At 35.0% G+C, this 26,691-nt stretch overlaps 1 protein-coding gene across 1 annotated transcript in view; it reads right to left on the reverse strand.

The window, feature by feature from the left end:
• The window catches only part of arhgap24 (Rho GTPase activating protein 24), a 92,100-nt gene extending 66,337 nt beyond the window's left edge, over positions 1 to 25,763 (reverse strand). Inside the window, exons 1-2 of the mRNA XM_043221719.1 lie at positions 25,351 to 25,763; positions 10,497 to 10,711 (exon numbers count right to left, since the gene is read on the reverse strand). Of these exons, the coding sequence (XP_043077654.1) occupies positions 10,497 to 10,685 (189 nt within the window). The 5' untranslated portion in view covers positions 10,686 to 10,711; positions 25,351 to 25,763. The remainder of the gene's footprint in view (positions 1 to 10,496; positions 10,712 to 25,350) is intronic.
• Between the last annotated feature and the right edge of the window lie 928 nt (positions 25,764 to 26,691).

Raw genomic sequence — 26,691 nt, forward strand, 5'->3', positions numbered from 1 at the left:
AATCAATGTTCATTTAGGCCGCAGGAACAGAAAAATGATTTTTTTTTTTCATATTTCAGAGCCCCAATTTCAAGCAATAATGGCGAAGAGGCTAAATGTCAAATTGGCAGCTAGCCTAGCATACCGATGACCAATAATGAATAATACGAGAGACATAAAAGGCCACATGATTCATTTGAAATTGCTTTTTCTGGGGTAACGTGCTACGCGACATCTCAGGGGTCTTTCGTCTTCGCGTACATTGTTTTGTTGTGTTCGACGAGGTGCAAATTCACTCTGAGCAGACGTCTGCTGTTGTTGAATCTGTTTATTTCATATCTCACAGTCAGAAACGGCAGAGATCGCGCAGCATCGTACGACATTATCCCTCGGGGTTAAATAGATTGGCTACCTTCACCTTTTCCTTTCCTTTAAAAAAGTGATTTATGTTTCCGAAGCGTAGTGTGCGGCTTCGGTGCCAACTAAAACATAAAACTCCTCACAAGAAACTCGACTGCTAACGTTAGCGTGTTCTGTTAATGACCCAGTACTCTTAACAACGACTGCAAATACAAAACACACATAAATAGTGGACAAAATCTTCATTACTGAATAAAATCCCATGTTTCCTGAGGAAATGCAGGCTGAGATTGCCTTATCATAATGTACTCTGTATTAAATAGTTGTTCTATATCGCTTATTTTTCACCCTGTATTATTATTTTAGAATTAATAAAATACAAATTAGTAATTATTATTATTTAGAATTTATTTTATATTTTATTTTAGTTTTTAGAGTGTTTTTGTATAGTGCTTTTGTATAATGTTGTAGATTGTATAGTGTTTATTTTTGATGAAAATTAAAAAAATTTTTTTGGCAAAATAACTGAAACAAAAATAAATTTTATTTTACATCTTATGTTCATATACAATTATTATTATTATTAATAATATTTTTTACATTTTATTCACCATAATAACCCTGCTTTACAAACTTAGTTTTTTATACTTTATTTTCATTCGTTTGCGGTTAATCTTAGTAATTTTGTTGTGTCATTATTATTATTCTAAAATTAATGAAATACCATTTATGTATTGTTAATATTTAGAATTTATTTATTTTAATTTTAAATTAATTTGTCATTTTATTGTTTATCCTTTTTTTATTGTTCTTTTTAAATATGATATAGTGTTTAGGTTTTATGATGAGAATGAGAAATGTTTATTTAGCAAATATCTAAAAAAAAATGTTTCATTTTTGTTTAATTTTGCTTTTAATTAACTATAATAAGCCTGCTTTTTTATGGTTCCAGTCTACCAATACACCCAAAAAAGCTGACATTGCACTCTTGACATTCAGATATGATTTTTCCAGTGAAAGCAAACTCATTTAAGATGATTAGATTGTAATGTAGAGTCGTTTCTAATGGCATCAGTCACTAAGTGCTTTCTAAGGCCAATTAGCTGGCTTAGCCCAAAGATAAAATGCAAATGATCTAGGAAAGATGACAAATGCAATGGAGATAATTCCTTTGGCCAGAGCTTTATGCCTAAGCACTGGACGCTAATTGCTTCTAAAATCGGTGTCCCACCATTGTTTGCTACCACTAATAGGATCTACGAACCCTAGACAAAGAGCAAAGCGAACGCTCTCAAAGTTTTGCAAAGGCAGCTAAAGTAACCGATAAACAAAAGAGTTCAAGATGAGTTTGTTTCTTCATCAGGACAGGTTTGGAGAAATTGATCATTGCAGTGAATGGGTGCCGTCAGACTGAGAGTTCAAACAGCTGATAAAAACATCCCAATAATCTACAACACCACTCCAGTCCATTAGTTAATATCTAATGAAGTAAGAAAATGCAACTTTGTAAAAAATATTAGTGTTTTAACCTTAAACCATTGTTTTTTGCTAAAATATGATTGCATAAAAATGCTTCCTCCAATAAAACAACAAATCTGTTTTACTATTTGACATCTTATTGCTGGATTGGAGTGGCGTGGATTGCTTGTGATGTTTTTATCAGCTGTTTGCACTCTCATTCTGACGGCACCCATTCACTGCAGAGCATCCATGCTAAACTTCTCCAAATCTGTTCCGCAGCCTGAAATATAGCTTTTTTAAAGAGCTATTGTGTTTACTGTTGTTTTATAATCTAATCAGACGAGACTCATTAAAAACTTTTACGGCGATTATACACCATGCAGTTAAGTTTATAGCGCCACACATTTTGTTCACCGGAGGATGGATGGTGAAAAGATTTAAGGAGCGCATAAAGACATAAAGAAGATTACAGAAATAAGACATAAAAGTTACAGCCGTAACCTCAATCTGCTCAGAATACTAATTGCTGTCATGCATAACTTCTGAAAGAGAGAAGATATTCAGACTGGACTCTGTTCTTAACCACAGCTGATCCAAAAAATCCACAAATCCACAAAAGAGAGAGACTTTCGTAAACCTGTCTGTCCGGATGTCTCCTAAATTTCTCCAGTCCTCCTCTGACACGTATTCAAAGACAGAGAACGAGATCAAACTGTTTCATATCGAACTTCCTCAGCAATTTTTAGATTTAAAAGCAAAGCGTTCAGAGCCACAACATCGATTAGCAAAAATAATAAGCCATAACCTTACCCTAAAAACTGCATGTAGATCAGCACATTTTCTCTGTGAAAGCACATTCCCTCCTGATTTTGAAGTTAACGGCTCGTATCCTGTATGAATGAACATTTCAGGTGTCTGTACACCCTCTGTTCATACCTGTGATTCATTTTAGCTGACGCTGCCTGTTCCGTTGCGAACAGATTCTTTTCAGCATTGTTTTTTCATCCTGCTTTGTAACTAATGCCTCGGACTTTGTTTAGGGAGCAGCGAAAGGTGCTCGGCTCCCCGGATCACCTCTGATGTCAGTGGAACAGGAAGTGCTGGAGGAAACGGTGGCTCAGCAGGTCATTCAGGACACATCAGTGAATGAGCTCATGAAGGCAGATGCAGCTGTGCATATAATCAGGGATTTGATTGCATTTTGCATATACTTGTGTGTGCAAGACCGGTTTAGTGCTGTAGGATTGTACAGCTATCATTGCAATGAGGTGCAAAAAAAAAAAAAAATATATATATATATATATATATATTTACTGCAAAAATATATATACATACTGTATATATATATATATATATATATATATATATATATATATATATATATATATATATATATATATAAAATTTTATTTTTAACTCTCTCTCTCTCTCTCTCTCTCTCTCTCTCTCTCTCTATATATATATATATATATATATAATAAAAAATATTATTTTAAATAAAATACAATAATCAATAATATATATATAATTTTATTTTTAACTATATCTATAGTTAAGAGTTTTAACTATAATTTTATTTTTAACTATATATATATATATATATATACACACATATATATATATATATATATATATATATATATATATATATATATATATATATATATATATATATATATATATATATATATATATATATATAAAAAAATATTATTTTAAATAAAATACAATAATCTAAAATTAAATAACAATAAATGAAACATTTTGCCAGCTTTATTTCAAGAGGTTTGCTACTTCATCCAACCTTAGTGTCATCCCAGCATATCCAATTATTATGTAACTGAATTACAATAATCATGCAAACCATGCAGCTAAACAAAAACCCATTTATGAACATCAGTGTACATTACAGTGCATAAAATGAACCCACATACATCGGTTCCCTGCCCACTAATGCCCCTCTCCGCACGGCAGCAGGTGACCCCTGACCCCGCGAGCAGCCGTTCAGTGCATTCCAAACGCCACAGACGCACACGACACCGCACTGTTGTGACGAACCCCGCGCGCCTAACGCAACACCAGTGACGCACGTGCACAAAGCCTCTCTCTGTGTCAAGTTCAATAACTCCACATGACCAGAAGCAGGCACGGAGAATATGATCCTGTCCGAGTCGCAACGCCGCGTCTCCTCGGGGGAACATTAGGGGGCAGATGTTCATGCACCCGAATGCGAGACAGCAATTACGCTAATGAGGCAGGTAACTAATGGAGCCATCGCTTTGAATGAAGATGCTAATTAACAGCCACTTTAATGATAGTGCTTCATCACCTCTCGTGGCTCTGTTGCATTCTGGGACGTCTTAATTACACTTCACTGCCCTCCTCAACTACAAACTGATGAATTTTCTGATTTATTCTGACAAGCATGTGTGATGTAACTTTGGTATCTCATTCTCATTCTTTTTTTGGCTTCTGGTGTTGCAACGCATTGGTTAGCAGAGCATGTTTCTGTTGGCTTAGTGACAGTTCGGGGAGATTACGGGCTCTGCACAAACTGTCTCTGTGTGCCCTACTTTCAGACAAGTTTTCCATCTCTAAAACAAGCTCACCTGGTTGTTTGCGTGGTAGAGAAATAAAAGCAAGCGAGGAACATGCTGCAGGTGAGATAGTTGGGATTAATGCACCTGTCTTTGGTTCGCTGCTCGCCTTTATTTGAGAAAAAAGAGAGATGCAGGATATAAATTATTGTTATATACTTTAAAAGGGTCGTATCTAGAAAAAAAGCTCTTTTGAAATAAAATTATCCAGCTGTACTGTAACACTCCGTCCCTGGTGTGTGAATTATGACTTTTCAAAATGGTAAATGTCTTTTTAAAGCAATTTCTATAAATGAATTTGTTATAATTATATATCATTTTAGAAATAAGAAATATTTTTTAGGCATCAGAACTAATTGTCAGCTACACAATAAAGATACAAAAGCTATCACTGGGTTGGTACCTTTTCAAAAAGCACATGTTAATAACTAAAGGGTCTATTTTGGTACCTTAAAGGTACATATTAGTACTTAAAGTCTACATTTTTTGAAGCTAATAGGTACACAATTGTACCTTTAATTCTGAATGTATATCTTCTAAATAAATAATCATTTTTTGTGATATATATACGGTATATAGTTGATAATAAATAAACAGTGAAATGTATATTTATTTTAATTCTTATATTAATTATGTTATAGTAAAAATAATATAATAACCATTATACACAACATAATAAAAATAACTTAAGAACTGAAGAAAATAAGAACTTAAAATAACTACCATTCAAAAGTTTATTATAAAAGTAAACAGCAAAAATAAATATTAATCACTAATTTATGTATGTTGATTATCTGTTTTAACACAATATATATTTAAGATGTCAATGTATAATAACATACAGAATAAACAGAATACAGTTTACAAAAAGTATATTTTAAATAATATGATATGATATTATATATGACATGATGATATATGATATATTATATAATGAATAAAATAAATGGTTACTATAGTAACAATAATAACAAATCTATAGTATACGCTATAATAAAATGTCGGTTAAATGTTTGTTAATAAAATAAATAAATAAATAAATAAAAGGCTCTAATATGAGTGAGAACTTATTTTAAATAGAAATATTCCTGTAAAATTATAAATGTTTTTACTTCCATGCTAGATTAATAAAAGTATTAAAAGAACAACAATTCTTACTGACCCCAAACTTTTGAATGGCGGTAAATAAAATATATTAAAATCATAAAAAAATGTTACACAAAAAATAATGCAATTTACAATAAAATTGGTTATAATAAAAATAAATATATTACATTACAACACAAAAAAAAACTATACTTGCATTTCGTCTATGTATCAAGTATACTATTACGTAAGTATACTATTTGTTATTCTAAAAAAAACTCGCCCCCAAACTCCACTGTTGCAAAAATGCGTATCAAAAACAGCCTGTTTCTAAGGGTCTTTACAAGCACACATAAGACACTCCTCACACATTAGAGGCGCACACAAACCCTTCAAAATGTACGTCTGCGTTCACTTCGCTTAGAGGTCTTGTATTGTCTTTATTGGCAGGCTGTAATATTCCATGTCTTGAAGAGCATAAGGGACCTCATTCATGAAACTGAGCAGAACAACTGATGCATTGTAGCCCGTCGGTTGCTCTTTCCGTTTGCCGTCCGGCTCTTATGCTTCGGCGTGCAGCCTGCATGGAGAGATGGACCGAGACAGAATGTGTTTGGAAAGGCTGGGCTAAATCGTGGCCAATGAAAATGACATGCTGCGAGGCTCATGCATATTTAAGATGCGTTTAAATGCTATTCAAGAAGCGGGCGACGCATACTTTTAGACATTCGGTGTCATGTTTTTTTGTTGGGATGACTAGAAATGTATTGCTTTGTTTGTGCATGTCAACAAGAAGTGCACCATGGGACGTTAGACAGATTTTTTTAGTACCTTGCAACCTTTTAGTGTCATTTTTCTTGCTATCTAAGAAAGACACGCACAGCGAAGAGCGAGGTCTTATAAGGAGAAGGCGTTTTCACAAACTTTTCTCGCATAAACACGCTGTGCCGACTTTCACAAAACTACCGCATTTAAAAGATCAAAAGCAGCTCTTGACTTTAAAAGTTTGCACATATGCAGATTGTTCAAAGGCTTTGAAGCCGTTGCTATCAGACAGGAGCATTTTTCTTACTGTTTGATTCTGTCAATACGCTGAGCTGAAGGATCTTTTGAAAGCTGCAGAAAGACTAAATATCACCGTTTATTTATATTCGAATGCAGAAGCTGAATGACGGCAGCATTTTAATATTACAGGCCGTTGTGTTTAACCGTGTTTCTTTTTTAAGTAAAAAATGCAATCTTCGTAAACACTTCCTGCCTTATATTTTAAAGCAATATAATACACATTGTAATCCATCTTTTCAGAAATAAACCGTAAAATAATTAAATAATTAAAAAAAATAATAAAACATAATATAACCCATAAAAGTGGGTGTTGATTATCTTTTTAATACAATATATATACACAGTAAAAAAACAAAACAAACATAATTAGTGCTTTTAAAAATGTATTGTGATTAATTGCATCCATAATAAGTTTTTAGTGCTGTGTATATTTATTAAGTATATATGCATGTATATATTTGTTTATATAAATATGAAATATATTTATATTTATACCATTTATATTAATATTTTAGATACCATATATATAATATAAATTACATGAATATAAATATACTAATGTATATAAAGTATATACTGTAATGTGTGTATATATATATATATATATATATATATATATATATATATATATATATATATATATATATATATATATATATATATATATTTCAAATATAGATTTTGTAATATTATAATATATTTACAGTAAAATGATGTACATTATTTGTTCTGTTACATTATATTATAAAATGTAAAATAAAATACTCAAATCAAATTCAAATTTGATCTGTTTAATGCATCCTTGCTAACTAAAAGTAGAAAATTGTTTTAATAAAATAAATATAATAAAAAATATAAATAATAACAAATATAAAATAATAATAATAATATAGAGGATGAATTGAAACATCTTTGCTGAATAAAAGTAATAATAAAAAGCAGACAGACAGACAGACAGACAGACAGATAGATAGACAGACAGATAGATAGATAGATAGATAGATAGATAGATAGATAGATAGATAGATAGATAGATAGATAGATAGATAGATAGATAGATAGATAGAACTTTGAGAAAGCCTGTTTGTTTAACAGTGAACAAGTGTCTGTTTCTCATTAGACGGTTGCAGAATGCAGAGCAGACATACTTTCCTCTCTCTCTGTCTCAGCACAGACAGTCAAAACATGATTTGAATCTTCTGTCTGATGTGCTGTCAGTGGTTTTCACTGCAACACTGCAAACCGTTGCCATAGAGACCTCTGAGACCAGCACACAGCCACGGAACTGTTTTGACTAGCTCCGCACATATGGAATAGTTTATGCCAATGATTAAACAATATGCAAAGAAAAGGCAAAAGCGGCTCTTTTATGGTTGAAGCCTGGTTATTGTGTCAACAACAGCCTGTCATAACAGTCACTGACTCATGTCTGTCTTTCCATTCGCTCTTCAAATACTCAGCAGTGCCTCTGGAACAAAAAGCAGATCAAAAAACATGAGTATATCCTGTTTTGATGTTTGATAAATGTCTAGTTCATCTGTAGGCACATGGGCTTGATTTAGGCTGTGCTGTTATTTTGCATTCGTGCACTTGCTTTGGTCATGGCGAAGCATGTCTGAGATCATTGCTTTCTCACTCAAACACACACACACACACACACACACACCCATATGTGCAGAGATGTAAACATTAAATCACAATACACTATCGAAAAGCACCAGTCCGGACACAGTGAGGGATTAACCCACAGACAACACATGAATGGGAATCAATCAATAACTGAACTATTTTGACAGAAATGTTTGTAACACTTGACCCACAAACTGCTTTAGAGACTGTGAATGGCGGCTTATGTACAATAGAACTTCGTACAATAGGCTACAGACAAACAAGTCGATTCACGCAAACCTCAGCTTCCACTAAACGTAAACACTTCACATAGCTTAGGGCAGAGGGAGTATATATATATATATATATATATATATATATATATATATATATATATATATATATATATATGAAGTAAAAGAAGTAAAATAGAGTAATACATACTTTTGATACTATTGTAATATTAAGGAATATTACTATTACACACAAGAGTGCATATTATGATAAACAAAATAAAAGTATTGAGTATTATTAATACTAAAGTATATATTATAAAAAAATAGTATTACCATAAAGCAGACACTGTTATTTTAACAAAGTATAAGTAGTATAATGTATATATGTAGTTATATACTTAATAATATTATGAAGTTATATACATACTGTCAGCTCATATTTATTTATATACATATATACACACACACATACATATATACAGTATATATATATACATGCAGTATAATATAATGCAAATGTTATAAAGATAAAATGTGATCACTATAATACAAATGTATTATAACAGTAATAATAATAATAATAAAAGTAATAGTAATAAAAATAAATAAATTGCAATTTACATACTTTGTGTTAAGACTGTTTTTTTAGTATTATATATTTACTTATTTTGAATACATCAAGAGTTATTGCATTATTTAAATGAAAACATGGGCAATGTCATTGCAAGGGTTGTTCCATCAGAACTGCTCAAAGTAGACCCTTCACTAAGTGTCTTAAAAACGTCAAATACAGTCGTCTGAAGAACTTCAAAGCCTCTCGTTTCCTTCAAAAGTCGTATTCAGTGTCCTTTGATAGCTTTGTCAATGAAAACCCTGAACGAAGAAGCTGCCTACCCTTGAAATCCAATATCTGACTGCTGACGAAACCCGCGACAAGCTCGAACAGTGCATTAAACATGAAAATTAAAGCTGAACATGGAACTTCAAAGATACAGAGGAGACGAATCTTAAAACTTGGACGTGAAGGTATAAATCTTTAATATTCCTGTGGGCAAAGAGCCGGTCTTTCTCTCAGCGGAGGCACGGGACGGGACGGTTTTAAGGCAGATTTATGGAACATTCTCAAGTTCCCGCCTGATTCCACAGCAAACGCTTTTGTCCACCTACACCGGACCAGCTGCATGACCTCGAGGATAAAAATCTCCATTGTTAGATGAAGAACCATGACAAGCCATCATTCAGTTGAGGTTAAAAGCAGGTCACTCTGTCCTCACCTCTCCTGTTTGCATCTTGGCATGAGGTTAGAACTCGGGAGAATGCCGTGTGAATGAACTGATAGACTTTAAACAACGTAATGTGCACATCTGTGTGTGTTTGCGTGTGAAGACGCCAACTGCCAAGTTTTAAAGGGGTCATGTGATGTACGATGAAAAGATCATTAATTTGTGTATTTGGTGTGATGCAATGTGTTTATGCAGTTTAAGTTAAAAAACACATTATTTTCCACATATTGTACGTCATTGTTTCTCCTCTAAGGATTTTTACAAAGCTCGTCTTTCGGGAAAAAGCGAGGTGTGCTCTGATTGGCCAGCTACCCAGTGCGTGGCTGAATGCCTCAAGTGTGTGCTGGACGTGTTACGCCCCTTACTGTAACGTGATGCTTTGTCCCGGCTCTATGGCACAAAAACAATAAAAGTCCTCCGTAAATGCGCCGAACACACTCCAATATTCAGGTCGATCTATTCTGGAACAGTGTTGTAAATACTCATACCGCTCATTTCTAGTCCTCTTTTGGAAGCCCAAACTAAGTCCAGAACATGGCGCCGGCATCAACAACACTACAGAGAGAATAATAGCTCCGCCTTCTTTCTTTGCGTAAACATTTGGGCGGTGGAGTCAAAGAGGGGCATGTTTAAAAGAGCCGTTTTAGGGGGGTTCGAACATGTCATAACTTTTATAAAGAACATCTCTTTGTTTTCGAAACATTAGTCTCATCTACGCACTGCTCGTAACACTCCAAAGAGAAAGGAAAACTTGAAAAAGCAATCGTATGACCCCTTTAAAAATGAGCGAGCAATGAGATCACGAGTCAGCAGCCACTCACCAGAGCTTTGGTCTCGTCCTCATCTTTGTAGTAGTACAGCTGGTCCCCACGCAGGACGAACCAGCGCGTGTGCCAGGTCTTCACGAAGCCTCCTTGTTTCCGGAGCCACCCGCAGCGGAGAACGTCCTGTCTGGCTGATCCACGGCCGTGCTGAGGGCTGTTGCCCGCGCTGCCAGCCTGCTCGCCCATGACCGAACACAAAGACCTTCCTGTACCTGAAATAGAGGAGGAGAGTTAGTTTTAACTTAGGATATAACTGAAACTGTGATATGAGTCACTTCATCCGTGCCACATTTGCATTTGTCAAGATAAGCAAATGCAGAAATGAATATAATATGATCAATTTTGGTTGTTGTGGTTGTTATTATGTAGTATTTCAATTACATTTATTTTTAATATTTATTTATACAATGTTGATATAATATATAATATTAATATACACTAGAAAATATAGTAAAAATTAAATAATGATTTATTATATTTATTTTAACATTATTATAATGCATAGTACATTTTATTAGAAAATCAAAAAAATATGCTGCATTTATTTGATGACCAATATTTAAAAATTTACTGTGAAATATTAACACAATTTACATTTTTCTATTTTAAAACATTTGAATATATAATATTATACGCAACAGTATTTATTCCTATGAAGGTAAAGCTGAATTTTAAGTAGCCATTATAGTGATACATCATTCTCAGGATTTTTTTTATGAATCGAAAGTTTAAAAGAATAGCATTTATTTAAAACGGATATCATTTAAAACATTAAAAATGTCTTTATTGACATTTTTGACCAATTAAATGCATGCTTAATGAATAAAATAGAATAAAAAGAGGATATGCAAAAAATACAAATACATACATACAGCTCATACATACATATAGCTTTATAAATATAATTATTTAAAATAAATAGTAATGAACAAAAAACTGCATGAGGACTTAAACCCAAGCAAGTCACCCCATTATGTCACAGTCTGACCTTTGACCCTGCTAGTTTTATGTTATGACCTACTGACATTAACTTTCCCATTGACCAAAGATAGCTTTATGAGTTCAGGTAGCATTTGAAATAAAAGCTCAGCAAATCTGTTCACCAGAGGTGACTTTTCTCCTCCACAACCTGCTCCCTCTCATTCATCCTTTCCATTTTCTCCCACCTTCCCGAAAGCGAACCCATCTAGCGTTAGCAGATTAAATAACATTGTGCTTTTCGTGAGTCTACGAGCTCACCAGACCTTCCCGCAACAACATTCTGTTCAACAGATTAAAATCCAGAGCCAGGGGACGCCGTCCAGGAACAAAGCATTAAAAATTGAACTTCTAAACAGTTGCTGGGAGCTGGAATCATAAGTGTGTATCTGTCAGCCAAAAGAGGCGCAAGACTGGGAATCACATATCTGCAAAACAAGGCAGTCGGCCAAACACCTGACGTTCATTTAAGCGACAGCCTGACAGCCAGACATGCAGGCATGAAATTATAAAGGGTGTTTTATGCGAGTGTTTATGATTTTAGATACAATCTTTCAGAGAAGGAGGAGCGGAACGAGCTGCCAGACCCGAATCTTCACATTTGTGCCCATCAAGATATCAATATCATATCACGCCTGTCAGTGGAGATTTGTCACCTGCTGCCTCAGCACATATGCTTGATGTTGACTGTTTTGTGTGTGTGTGTGTGTGTGTGCTATTTCCTTTTTCTTCCATTCACTCTTCCATTCAAATCAAAGAGCTCCACTGGACTTTAAACTGAGGAGACTTTCAGCGCAATTGGTCTTTTTTTCTCAGAGCGACCTCATTCTTCCGGAGCATGAGGTTCATAGATGCACTCTTGATATTAAGATTCAAGATATTACACAGCAAGATATTACAAACAAGTCCCGATCAAAATTTTAGCTTTCTCAATCTCAACGTATTCTATATTGACTTTAAGTGAGTTTCTTTTACAGTAAACATCGGATACTGACAATTAGTCCAAACATTCATTTCATTTTGATAAAATTCAAACATATGTGACCCAGGACCACAAAGCCAGTCGTAAGGGTCGATTTAATGAAACTGAGATTTATACATATTCTGAAAGCTGAATGAATAAGCTTTCTGTTGATGTAAGTACAATATACAACTACTGAAGATGAAACTATTAAAAATCTGGAATCTGAGGGTGGAAAATAATTAAAATAAGGAGAAAATTGCAATGCTTAGCAATGAATATTACCTATAAAAAATGTGATATATTTAAGGTAGTAAATTTATTTAAAAAAAAGGTAATTTTGACCCATACAATTTATTTCTGGATATTGTTACAAATATATTCCAGCGACACAAAACCTTAAGTCGCTATATACCCCATATGTATAACTTTGGGTATATCATATTAAAATATATTAAAAACAACTATTTAATCTAATATTTACATATGTGTATGTTTTTTTTCCCCAGTGTAAATAAATCTCTTATTCTCACAAAGGCTGCAATTTTTGATCAAAAATACAGCAAAAACAGTAATATTTTAAAATATTATTACAATTTAAAGTAACTTTATATATATATATATATATATATATATATATATATATATATATATATATATATATATATATATATATATATATATTAAATGTATTTTATTTCTGTGATGCAAAACTACATTTTCAGCTTCAGTGACATACAATCCTTCAGAAATATGACGACTGGCCAATATTTGTGAAATTTGGTTTTTCAAGACGGTGAAAATTAAAAATAACAACAGCATTTATTTGTAACGAAATCTTTGAAAATCTTACTTTTGATTTGATATTTAATATTAATGCATCCTCGCTGAATCAAAAAATTATTAATGACTTTAAAAAAAAAGAACTTACAACTTTTGTATTAGCATAGTTTAACTCAGCAAACTTGGCTAACATCAGGAAATATAATCATAATTCTCACTATAAACCCTCAAAATTCTAAGCCTAATCTCACCATTATCTTTTATAACCCTGAGAAGATTATTTCAGGATTTATTATCTGATTTGGAGGTGAACATATTGTATCTTCTGAAGAATCGCTAGGCTCTCATGCAGAGCAGAAAAGTAGCAGCAGAAGTAATCCTCTTGTTCGTGTCATATTTAGAGGTCAGGGCTTATTTTCTCTTGCTCTCTGCCTCATTAATGATTCAGACAGTGGCAGAGCCAGAACACGTTGAGCTCCAGACAGGATTCTCAAATACCGCCCCTGCATCTAATTTCCTCAAACAGTTTCGGAAATAAACTCGGTGACGGTGTTTCTCAAAGCTGACAGCACCGTAGATCCAAAAATGGTTCAAACCGGGACATTCATACTGTGCTCACCAATTTTTGGCGATGGGATCAGTTTCGATACCAAATCTTTTCCCAATTTTAAACATTAAACACTGATCAACAACTATAAGTAAGCTGCTCGTAGATAATTGCTGTTTGTTAACTCTTAAAAACAAAAGTTTCAAAAGGGTTTTTCCGACGATGCCTCAAAAGACAAATTCGGCGTTCTTCAATATACCTTTCATTGAACAGTTCTTAAAATAACCATTTGAGAAAAGCATTTTAAAAAATTTGAAGAACCCATAAATTTGACCCTGAACTGCAAATGGTATGTATATATAGTTTTTTTTTCAAAATTGAGATTTATACATTATCTGAAAATTAATAAATAAACTTTCCATTATTGTATGGTTGTTATGATCGGACAATATTTGAAAATCTGAAATCTGAGGGTGCAAAAAAAAAATCTTAATATTAGGAAAATCCCCTTTAAAATTGTCCAAATGAAGTTCTTAGCAATGCATATTACTAAACAAAAATGTATATATTTTTACTAATCGTAATTAATATGTTATGATATATTACGATATATTTACACCATATTTATTTACACCATATTTACCCATATTTTTGGCTGCTGCTACAAATATACCCGCGCTACTTATGATGGTTTTGTGGTACAGGGTCACAAATTATTAATAAATTAAATGATTAAATAAATGATAAAATAATAATATTAAAATAACAATTTTATTAGTGTGAAGAACAATTTTGCATGGATCTCGGAACAATGAAACGGTTCTTCATATCATAGATGCTAACACACAACCTTATATTTATTTGTTTAGCATCTAAACAAAATCTCTTAACCATTTATATGAATTTTATGTGGTTTTGCACTCTCTCTCATACGTAGCATTGAAAAGTCTGAGTCTAGTGAATCGGTTCACTTGAATAAATCATGTAAATGAACTACTTCAAAGAACGATTAGACAATTCCAGTCACTTCCCAGCATTTGGGTAATATTTTGTAAAATGCTGCTGCTCCTGCTTTCTACAAATGATGCATTTTAGGTTTTTAGTTGTATTTTATGCAAACCCATCTTGTGCAAAAGTAGCTGGGCTATAAAGTTGTAATGTCATGTTGTCGCACGCAGTAACAGTAATTTCACAGTGGGAAAAGCAGCACTGCCACGTTGTCATAAGCACAGAGGTGGCGGTGTGTGTAAGTGTGTGGGTTCCGATGAACTCCAGATGTGCTGCTTTAGCAGTCCGCTCGACTACCGTCATCTGGGACTGAGACCCTGCTGAAGTCTCTGATGCACAGCCATCACACACACACGCATTTACACATAAACACATAGCAAAGTGTGTTTGGAATCACGTCTGTCCCACTACTCTTATTATACCTGCAGCACTCAGTATGTAAACTGTGCGGAGCGTGCTAATTTTTTTCACGCACGGAATACCAGGGTGACATACCGCATTTGCCAAAAGCTTGTAATACTGTATCCCACGAGCGCAACGTGCAATAGCCTTCCCGTTTCCAAAAATGAACTCTAAGCAACGTCACACATTTTAGTTTATTTAAATACCTAATCTGATGAATTCAAATTTATTTCCATAATGCATCTTTTTCAACAAGTTTCCGCTTTTTAAACGGAAAAAGGTGCCTGTGGTTACATTTCTGCAAAATGCTTTTACATTGCACATTTCACAACACCTGAAATCTCCACTAAAAGTTTGTGACAAGTTTCGTCAACGAGTCCAGGGTTGTCCAAAACGTGTTTTTGTTTTGGCAACAATTAAGTTTTTACATCATTCAAGCCTTAAGATTGCACTACGTGTCGGGCAGATATTTTTAGGCATCTATTTCACAAATTTATTAAGGCCCAAATCCATTCTGGAAGCAAAAGTTTTCAAATGCAAGCATTTTCTCATTAAAAAAAATAAATCTACTCGGAAATATGTTTCATTATTAAAGGAATTTTTTGAATTTTAAGCTAAATTGTGATACAAAATGCTTAATAAACATTGAAAAGCATGCTATTTTTGAAAAGCAACTAATGCAGGCAGATTTAAATTCAGAACATAACCTTACAAACACATACGCAACCACTTATTTTTGTTACCTGCCTGCTCTACAATAGGGCCACTCCACGCAGATGCTGTTTATTTAGCTTGTTTTTGAGATTTGACTATTCTAATGCACCCGGTTTGAACAAGGCTGTGAATACAGAGCAGCACGAACACAGAAGAGTAAAACTCTGTCACCCTGCCAAGTCTAAGGCTCTGTGATATATTAGCGCTGTCTGCTGTCTGTGTGGGGCGTCACTGAAGTTTCCCATCTATAAACTCCTCTCTGAAGACCCAACAGCTGCGACAGGGACGCTCGAAACATCAAACGCAGACTCTTACCACAATAATCAGAGACACAATCTCCATTACATGCTGCTGAAACAACTTTTATCCCTCTCTCAATCGAACATAATGGCATGGGTGCTCTGCAGATGCCAGATATGATTTAAAAAAAACCTCATTAGCAGGGATTGGTGAATAATCACCTAGCAATCAACCAAAATCCTCTAGCAACCGCAAAAAAACAATGTTCTGGCAACCATTCACAACACACTGGTAACTTAAAAGATTAGCTTGTGTAAGCACTGCTCACATTTTTATCATAAAATGTAAAAAAAAAAATCATTTCCTGTTTGCTTTGTATAAAAGAAGAATGATGAAAAGGCTACATAACAAGCCTGTGTGTATAATTGCAGCTAATAACGCGTTAGCATGCACATTAGGTGAATGAAATCTAATGTCTCAGTTTCGGCGTTTGCCGTTTGCTTTCGCGAGATTTAGAAAAGCCTCGCTCTTTTCCTCTATTATGATGTCAAACAATTGATGAGGCTAATGGGCTAACAAGCTAAGAGCGGAGGTGAGGAGTTGGGCGCGTCTCTGTGTGAATGAGTGTGTGTGTGTGTGTGTGTGTTATGTGGGCGGATGATTGGTCTTCTGATGATGGAGACAGACTTGTCCTCTTGCACAGCCTCTCTGTCTGGCATAAAGGAGTTTATTGATGAGGTTCATGAATTAAATATTCCCTGCAGTCTGCTGAATAGAAATAACTTATTAATGCTCATTTTGATCAGATATCTCTTTTCTGTGGTGTGAAAAAATAAATAAGCAAAAAAACTGATATTAATTAATAAGGGAAAGGAATAAATATGCATACTGATATACAATATAATGGACATTATAGTCAGGCCAAGACAATATATAATTAGGGATGGATGTGTGTGATCACATTTATTATGTAATTACGTATTTTGTATTTTTTTATGATGTAAAACATTTATTTTATCAAACTTTCAATTCTACTCTTGAATTTAGTATACTGTTTTGTCTAAAGTATAAAAGAGTTGGTCCATTTATCGGTTTATTATCTGCTTGCCATATTGCTAGAACTCATTTGTCATGCATACCATTTTTCAATAATAATACAGTTCAAGATTTTGCATCTTTGGCTGAAATTATACATGTGTGTCCGGTGAAGAAACTATGAAAAAAATGTTCCGTTTCCTTTTCTCTACTACAGTAGTCTGCAGCTGTTTATTTGTTTATATCTTAGTGTACCAGAAATCTGGAATCCTACGCTGAATGTCTCACACTCTTTGACCTTGGGACTGTGTACGTGTTTGTCTGTGGGAATACGAGAACAATGTCCATTAACAGGAACATGCATAGAAGAAAATCTCCAGAGGGAACAAAATCCCGATGTTTATGGCTAGAAGATGGGTAGGCAGTCTCTCACAGGACTGCGGCTCTGACCGGAACACACTGATTTCCAACTTAACAGAAAATCCCCAGAAATCGTCAATTGTTTAACTGTGCGATTTGTATTTGCAACCAAACAATAGGTAAAAACAACAGGCTCATTATTATCATGAATATATCACTGTAAATAAAACTATGGTGTTTTTAATGAATGTATTAAACAATTTCAAGGAACATTTCACCCAAAAATGAAAATTCTCAAGTAGTTTCAAACCTGAATTTTCATTTTTGGGTGAACTGTTCCTTTAAAACCTATTTGACAAGAATCCCTCACTTAAAAAGTCCATTAGTTTCTTTAAAGATTCTACAATATTTGATATATATATATATATATATATATATATATATATATATATATATATATATATATATATATATATATATATATATATATATATATATATATATATATATATATATATATATACTATATATATATATATATATATATATAAAATACACAATATATCTAAATACTATGTAATACTGTAAAAACAGCCAAAAACTCTAATGTAAAAAAATTCCGAAATTCTTGCTTTGCTTTTCTCAAAATCTGTTAACCATCTGCAAAGTCCAAGATTACCATGTACTTCCTCCAAAACACTTCCAGACAATTGTAAGACCACACTCTTGCAATCCCACAAGCCTTTTCTCCTTTCCATTAACGGTTTGAGCTTGGCTTGCTTTTTCAGAGACGCCGAAGCTCCTTTTTTCATCTTAGACTGACTTTGTTAAACAACCAACGAAGAAAACCAATTATGAGTGAGACGTGCTGCCAATAGCTTCAAATAAGCATCCGTTAAATTATAACTTACTGTACATTCGCAGATCAGTGGAGTTTTATAACTGCAGCATGACTGTGAAAGTTTTTTAACATTAGCATGCAGATCTAGCCGCTCACTGCAGTGAAACCTCAGCCAGTGACTCACACGCTTTATTAATCACTTCTGATCAATCTTAGAGAATGAATGAACAATTTTAACCACCCGTTTGGAAAAGGTAAACAATGGACGGTTTACTTCGAAGCGAAGGCCACCGGCTTTCATTACAGCGGACAGAGAAGTTAATGTACTGTATGTGTCTGCCAACATCGATCAATGAAACACAGAGAGATCCAAGCAACAATGTTCAGAAAAGTCTGTCAGAGCTTGGCCAGTGTTCCCTGGCATACAGATGAAGAAAACATCCTGTGCAAGCTTCTGCAACAGACATCTCGATCGGATATAATGGATTACTTGACAACAAGACTTTTCCTGCAAGCCTTATGCCGATGGAAATTTGTGTCTCGCTGGTGTATTCATATTTAATCCCATCTGAAATTGAACATGACCTGTTATTCTCACACAAGAAAAACCGATGAAGCCAATTACCTATTGTTTTGCGGTTAACCTGAGCATCCTGTGACAAACCTAGATATGTGACTTGCAGATGTTTTTATATCTCTCTTGAGTCTTCTGGCTATTTGGTGCACGTTCGTTGATATCCTCGCCAACTTTCTGAGTAAAATAACCACCGGATGCTTAAAATGTCATGTTTCGTTCAGTGCTACTTGCCGTTTCTTTTGTGACCGTCAATTTCCAATTGAAAATCTATAAAGAGAAATTCCCTGTGTAGAAATAGCATCTAGCCCAGGAATCTAGCCCATCTCCATCCTATGCGACACATATTTATGAACTATAAAGAGACCATAAAGAAACAGTTCATCCAAAATTTTAAATTGCCCCATAATTTACTCACCCATGCTAGGTGTATACGACTTTCTTCTTTCGGACAAACACAGTCAGTTTTTAAAAAACGTATCCTGGCTCTTCCGCGCTTGGTAAAGCCGGTGGATAGTGGCCATTATTTTAAAGCTCCATAAATACTATATATCTGTTAAAAAAACTAACCTATAACGCATCTTCTGAAGCAGATCGATGGGTTTTAGTAACAAAAATATGAATATTTTTTAAATTATAACTGACTTCTGGCAACAACTATATGTTTTTGGTAAGGGATTCGAGTTTTGAATCTTGGCTGACCTCTGACTCGACGTATGACGTAGACGAACGAGGATTGAGCGATACTAAATGCCTAAAACGAGAAGTTAAAAAAATGTCACTATGTTACGTTACAGAGCGTTATTGGGTTGTTTTGTCTGTCGTCTCTGCTCTATTATTTCAGGTTATTAGTGGTGCCATTCATTCCTCGCCACTGCTGCTGAAAGGTTGCAAGCATTCAACATACCAATATCTACCATATTCAAGTGTGCGACCCATACGCCCCTAAACCATCATGGGGTCATAACAAGCTATAAGAACGAATGCAGTTTACAATTACTGTGTTCGTCTGAAAAAAAAAGTCACATACACCCGGCATGGGGGAAAGTAGAGTTAATTTTCTTTTTTGGGTGAACTATTCCTTTGAATGGTGTAATTTGAGATCTCTCTTCTGTACCTGTTAGCTGTGCAGCATCTGCTCGCGCTTAATACTCTTTGCTTGCTAAGCATGTTTACTCTGCACATGGGAATGCGACAGGGCTGAGCACACAGAGCTGGCCTTAGTGTTTGACATGGCTTTGTTTGGCCCTTTTATTACCGGGAACCACTTTCTCTAGCTCGAGAGCTGCGGGAAAAAAAAAATTCTGGCTGGCCACCTAGGTAACAATTTTAGGCATTATATGCATACTCCGGATTGCTGTTCTGAATACATGATGAGATACTGTACGTCATTTTCGTGTATCTTTTGTAGATTCCGGAATGCACTGCAGTGACATCATTAGCTATGTTTCCATCCAAAGATTTGATTTAAAACTGAAATAACGCATAGAACAAAGCACCATTTCCATCCAACGTGTCAAAGAGAAAAAAACTGTCGCTTTAAATTGGCACTGAACATCACTAAGAAAGCTAGGGGAAGCATATATATTATAATAATTGTAATATATAGTATATTAAAGTTCATATATAATAAATTACTTGCACCTCAGAGCAAGAAGAAGAAACAATAATTGCAGTCATTGCTTTCGGAGGCGAATGCTGCTTGTGATGCTGCAGGTGAGACAATTATACAGAAATACATTCGTTTTAATGCAATTTGTTTTTTACATTTCTGCACATCTTAGAGATCTAATCGAGCTTAAATGTAACCCAATTTTGCCAATATTTATTTATGAATAAATAAATAAAAATATTTTTGCACTGCTATAAAATACTGAAAGTTGTACACAAAATATTTTACTAAAGTTTTACATACATTTTAAAATATATATATATCAGTTTTAAAAGTCAATTTAATACTTATAATCAAAAATGGCACTTAAAAAAATAAAATGATTATATATAAATATATATAAAATGTGTAGAAATTTTATATATATAGACATAATGTATAAAAAAAACCTTCCACATTAATAAAAAATAATAAAATGTTTCTTATGCATTAAATCGGCACATTAGAATAAATTCTGAAGGATCATGTGACAAAGACTGGAATGATACAGGAATAAATTGTATTTTAAAATATATTCAAGTATTGCGAAATAATAGTAATTGTTAGAATAAAATGTTTTTGTTCAAAAACAGTTGACCCCTAGCTTTTGAACAATAGGGACCAGAATATTATAGTCTTAGCTAAAAGTTCAGTGCACCTGCACCAGATTCATCAACTAGAAATCCGATCCCTGGAGCTTCAACTAAATAACAGCCATTGTTGTGCAAAACCAAGAAAACCCACACAACATTGATTATTAAAGGAGCATTAAGATGGAAAAGATACATTAATCTGGCATTTTCAGTCGCCCCAAAGGGACGTAAATCCCTTGAGTGGTCATGCATTCTTTATATGGGCCAGTTCTTTGTGTGTCTGCGAGTGAGTGAACTAAAACGGGCATGTTGCAGCCATCTGTCTGTCTGTCTGTCTGTCTGTCTGTGCTTCAGTCTGACAGCTGCTGGTCACTTCTGTCTACGCTAATGCTGATCGCCACTTTCAGCCCAACTGACCGTGAAACGCAATGCCCCTGTACCAGACCAGAGAGCATTAGAGATACTGACGTTTGAAAAGACACACAGACAGAATTATGCATTTTAGCCACGTCACGACCTTGCGTGTTAGGTTACCTATTGAGATTTCAGCACAGAAAATGAAAGGAATGAAATTCATATCCTTTATGGATTAAGCGTTTCCAGAATGCATTGCAAATGAGTTTAGCGGGGGGAAAAAAAGCATTCATCTAAAAAGGAAGACAAACGCTATTTGCTACGAGGCACATATTTGAGAAAACCTGCCAAAATCACAGAAGGGCGAGAGAGACGTCTTTCTGGCAGAGTGCATGTACGCAGTCAGGTAAAGGTCAGAGTTCAGCTGTCACTGCTGTTTGATTGACACGCGTGGCGTATGAATTACGTGGGTGTGATGTCATAAGGGTGCTCTGTTTCCTTTCATAGTTAGATGAAAAGTAGAAATGGTTACAATTCCCTTTTCTGTTCTAAACTCAGACATCTACACATCAACAATATAAAAAAGAAAAGCAACTTACGAAAGCACACTCAATTTACATGGATATGACATAAGGGCTTTCTGTTTTCTTTCGACTTTAGATGTTTCAGAATTAGCAAAAGTAGAAATGGTTCCACTTCCTAGTTCTATTCTCAATTCTCAGCGTATGTGTAAGGAGTTTGAATGTTAGAGGTCTGTAAGTTTTAGTTGTTTTTTTGTTGTTTTTGACATTTTTGAAAGCCTGGAAGTGAACATTTTAAAAACAGTGCATTTCAGAGAATTACTGAAAACGCAAATTTGTGCAAAAAGTCAAAAACTTCCAGCTTTTTTAGCCGTTTTCGTGGATCTGTATAAATGGTACATTTCGGCTACTTTGTGCATGATTGTTGTTTAATCATACTTTCAGTGAGCATAACAGGCTTTTAAAAAGTAACAAAAAATATTGTAAGGAATGTTTGCAAGGAAATATTAAAAATATTGAAACTTGGGCACAGTCCCCCTCTACTTCAATTGCACTGCAATTATTTCAGACTGCAAAAATTACGCTGACGTTAGGTTGAGTTCCTGATGACTGAAACGTTTGGGTGAAGTATACTGAGAAATTAAAAAGGTCACACTGTACATCTGTCTCACTGTCACGAGTCAGGTTCTAACTACTGTAATTTGAGGTTCTCGATTTATTAAAATACTTGAGGAATCCTTACATCTGTGCAAAACCACGCATGTAGGCATATGACTGTCTGACTCATTTGGGGAAATTTTAGCAGAAGTGGTTGGTAAGTCAACGGGCGTTGGCCTCGAAGGCACTTGCTGGCTTTTTCGTATGAATAAGGGAAACAGAGTTGCTAAAAACAGAAACTCGGGAAGCCAATTGTTAATTTAAGGATCATGCTGATGATTATGATACTGCAGCCACCTTCGGATTGGGATGGCTTTGGCTGTGTCCTTTCTCTATTTCGGCAAAATGACTGACTCCAGTTCAGTGGACCGCCCAACTGCCTCTTTGTTTGAGGTTTGGACTGTTTAGACAAGTTAGACCATATTCTTAAGTCTCCAGACCTTCACAACTAGGTGAGGAACTTTTGCTAAACCTAGAACTTTGCAGACCATAATTCAAGCCTTTTGTAGCGCCTTCTTGAAGAAACTATGGCACAGCGTTGCTTCCCAAAAAATGCTAAATATGCACTTGACTACAAAACTGTTCCTCATCATTACATAACCGGTTGATGAGCTATTTTTATGAATACATTTTATGAATGAATAAGAATAGGCAACAGAAGGGTGATACATTTCTACCAAGATGAAATGGCCCATGCCTTTCAATCCGCAATTATTAATCACTCTATACTCTTATTGTACACAATACTTAAAACTGAGAACTTTAAACTTTGCGCATCACAAGTGTTTTGAAAAAAAGATCAAATCCTAAAACACTCTACTCTTGCATACAAAAGAGACCGTCTGAGCTATTTGAACACTTTTCAAATTGTCAAATCACGTAGCCGGCAGCAAACGTTTTAAACTAGCTCTTAAAAATGGTGAATGTGTGACTGACTAGAACACTCTTCTCCATCACGTTTTAATTGATGTATTACTGCTGCCATAACTGCTTGCAAAACTACAGAAACATCTGTTTTTAGTCAATTTATGAACCCATTTTGGGTTCTCCAATGAACCATTCAATCAACAGTTCTTATGTTCTTAACATGTTCTTTTAAACCACTACTTAAACCACCATCGATGCCAATAAACTTTTAAGAGAGTAGCTGCAAACATGATGCAACTGTTTTGCTCTGACTTTGGCTGCTCTCAAACGCCAGATGAGACGGTTTGCAGTCTGCGCAACGCTTGAATGAGACAGAGACAGACATGCCCGCATCACAAACACAATCACAGCGTTGGGTCACAGAGGGTTTGATGGGGAAAAATGAAAGGAGATCAGTCCTCTAAACAGCCACAGTGATGCTGCTCTCTCCGTGCCGGCAAATAACGTTCCTCCATCAACGTTAAAGCACCATAACGCGTGGTAATAAGGTTAGAAGATCGGAAGATGACCCCCAGAAGGTTTTGAATATGATGTTACGGTTTAAAAAGACTCATCACGAGTGAGACGTCTTTAGAATCTTAACTGTTTCTTCAAAGAAAATATTTGAAATACTGCATAACCCATTCTGTTTGTGAATTATCGCCCAACAGTGCATTCTCCTCTCTTCCAGATATCATTTCCTACAGTGTCAGTGAGCTGACAGATCGTTGTTCATTCCTGCTTCTTCCTTTCATTAGTTTCTATCTCCATCTCTATCTACCTCTCCCCCTGTGCCGTTCTCCTCCACGCCTCCTCTAACTCAACATAAACCCGAAAAAATGCCGGGTCAGTTCACTGTGAGCAGAGATTATTAGTACACATGCTTCTCTGCCCATAGAATAAGAGCTCAGTAATATCTCAATTGTTGTAGTTAATTGATTAAATGCCTTGTTTATCTCCTGAGGGGAAAAAGGCCAATAATCACAATTGCATGTTTACAAAAGAAAAGATTTCAATATAAACTCCCAATGCGTATTAAATCTCCCATGCTGAAATAGTCCACACTCAACATGTATTTATTACTCTATGCTCTTACTGGCATTTGAGTCTGTTTTTATTTATGAGAAGAAATATCTGAAACAAAATCAGCTCCTTCAAACTGAGAACTCCAACCTCTGGATATCCACCACAAGTATTTCAAACAAAGCAATAGAATAAATAAAAACGCTGTATATTTGAATAAAAAAGGGGAACATCTGAGCTATTTTTAACACTTCTCCTTCAAATTGTCAACAGCTGTGGAAATATGAAACTAGCTTTGTCCAATGGTGAGGTCTTAACTTATTACAAAGGCTTGTTTAAAGGTATATGGGTAGTTGACGGTTATGATGTCCATATTTTTATGCTTGTTTAAGTACAGCATGTCACACAGCTGCTTCCTGAACAAATCATGCATAACATTTCAAAAACCCATGTAAACAGCTATATAAATAAAAAGGCAAGAATAACAACATCATACACGTACACACTGATTACAGTTCATTATGTCTTTCTGTGGCTATGACACACATGAACACAATTTCTGGAGCTGTGTGACCTTTACATTACAGCCAAGAACACACACACACACACACACACGAGTTTTACAACAGCAAAATAACCACATGCACAAACAGCCAACTTATCATTAGCAGCATCCAAATGACCGTAAACAGACTATCGTTACCTTAAAACTGCTATCCGAAGATCGTCCACAGAAAAGCAGTGGTGGAAAATGTCAATAAAACCCAAAAGCAGTCCAGCGCGCGACTCAGGAATCACTGTGATCCGAGATTCAATCCCGATGAAAGCGCATTACTGAGTCAAACAGCCCGGTAAAAAGTCTATAGCTGCTACCGTGAAATCAAAACGCTCCATGGGGGCAGCCGTGAACCGAAAACAGCAGAGCTGTCATAAACTTTTCCGCTCGCTGCTCGCACCATCTGCATTCGGGTCTCTGGGGGGAATCGACCGGCTCCGGACGGTCACGCGGGGCTTCGAGCTCAGCCCCTCAGCGGCACGCACTTCTGAGACGGTCCTCGCACGCGCTACGTGAGTCTCGCCAATACGCACGCGGACAGCAGGACTGCGACCTCGGAGGGAGGGAGAGCGTGTTTGAGGAAGTGTGTGAGGACTAGGAGGAGAGATCCGAACACCTCGCGCGCGAACTCCCTGATCGGTTCAGACTGCACGCGCTCTCGCAGCGACCTCTTAAACGTTAAATATGAATGCATTTTGCGTAACTTTACGTTTACTGTTGCGTGTTTAGTGTCTTTAGACGCTTTTGGTGTAGAAATGTCCGCACCTGCAGTACAGAGTCGTTCGCAAGCGGCTCACGCAGGTGTTAAACTTAGCCTGATAGACTTTCTCCATCTCTCGCAAATGATGGATGGGAGCTTTTTAAATGGATTGCAAGTACCCACTTAATCCAGTCAACGTTTTGTGAGTGAACTGTTCTAAACCGAATACATTTCACTGAAGATGTCTGTTCCTTTTCTAGAACAATCAAATAAAAAGTACTATATATATATATATATATATATATATATATATATATATATATATATATATATATATATATATATATATATATAATTCAGACCTATATTCAAATTCAGATCTAGACCCAAAACTGACTTTGAGCCAAGACTAGACCTAAAGGAGTACAAGATTGATATCAAAATTCATTCAGGCTGTGAAACGCTGGTAACCCTCAAGGTTCTATACTGGGACCTTTTATTTTATTTTTTAACCTTAAAGGCTATGTTAAATAAAAGCATCTTTTTGTTATTGTATGTTATCAGTATATAAATATATATATATATATATATATATATATATATATATATATATATATATATATATATATATATATATATAATAGTAATATCCATTATATCTGGAATCTAATGAGAACCACCATAATAATGGCATTTTAAACAAACTCACTTAAATTGGCCTATATATGTGCTTCGACATCATGAAAAAAGTTTTAAAGTTCAAGAAAAGCAATGAGGATACAATTTGC

Source organism: Puntigrus tetrazona, chromosome 21 (assembly GCF_018831695.1).
Source record: "Puntigrus tetrazona isolate hp1 chromosome 21, ASM1883169v1, whole genome shotgun sequence".
NCBI classification, from domain to species: domain Eukaryota; kingdom Metazoa; phylum Chordata; class Actinopteri; order Cypriniformes; family Cyprinidae; genus Puntigrus; species Puntigrus tetrazona.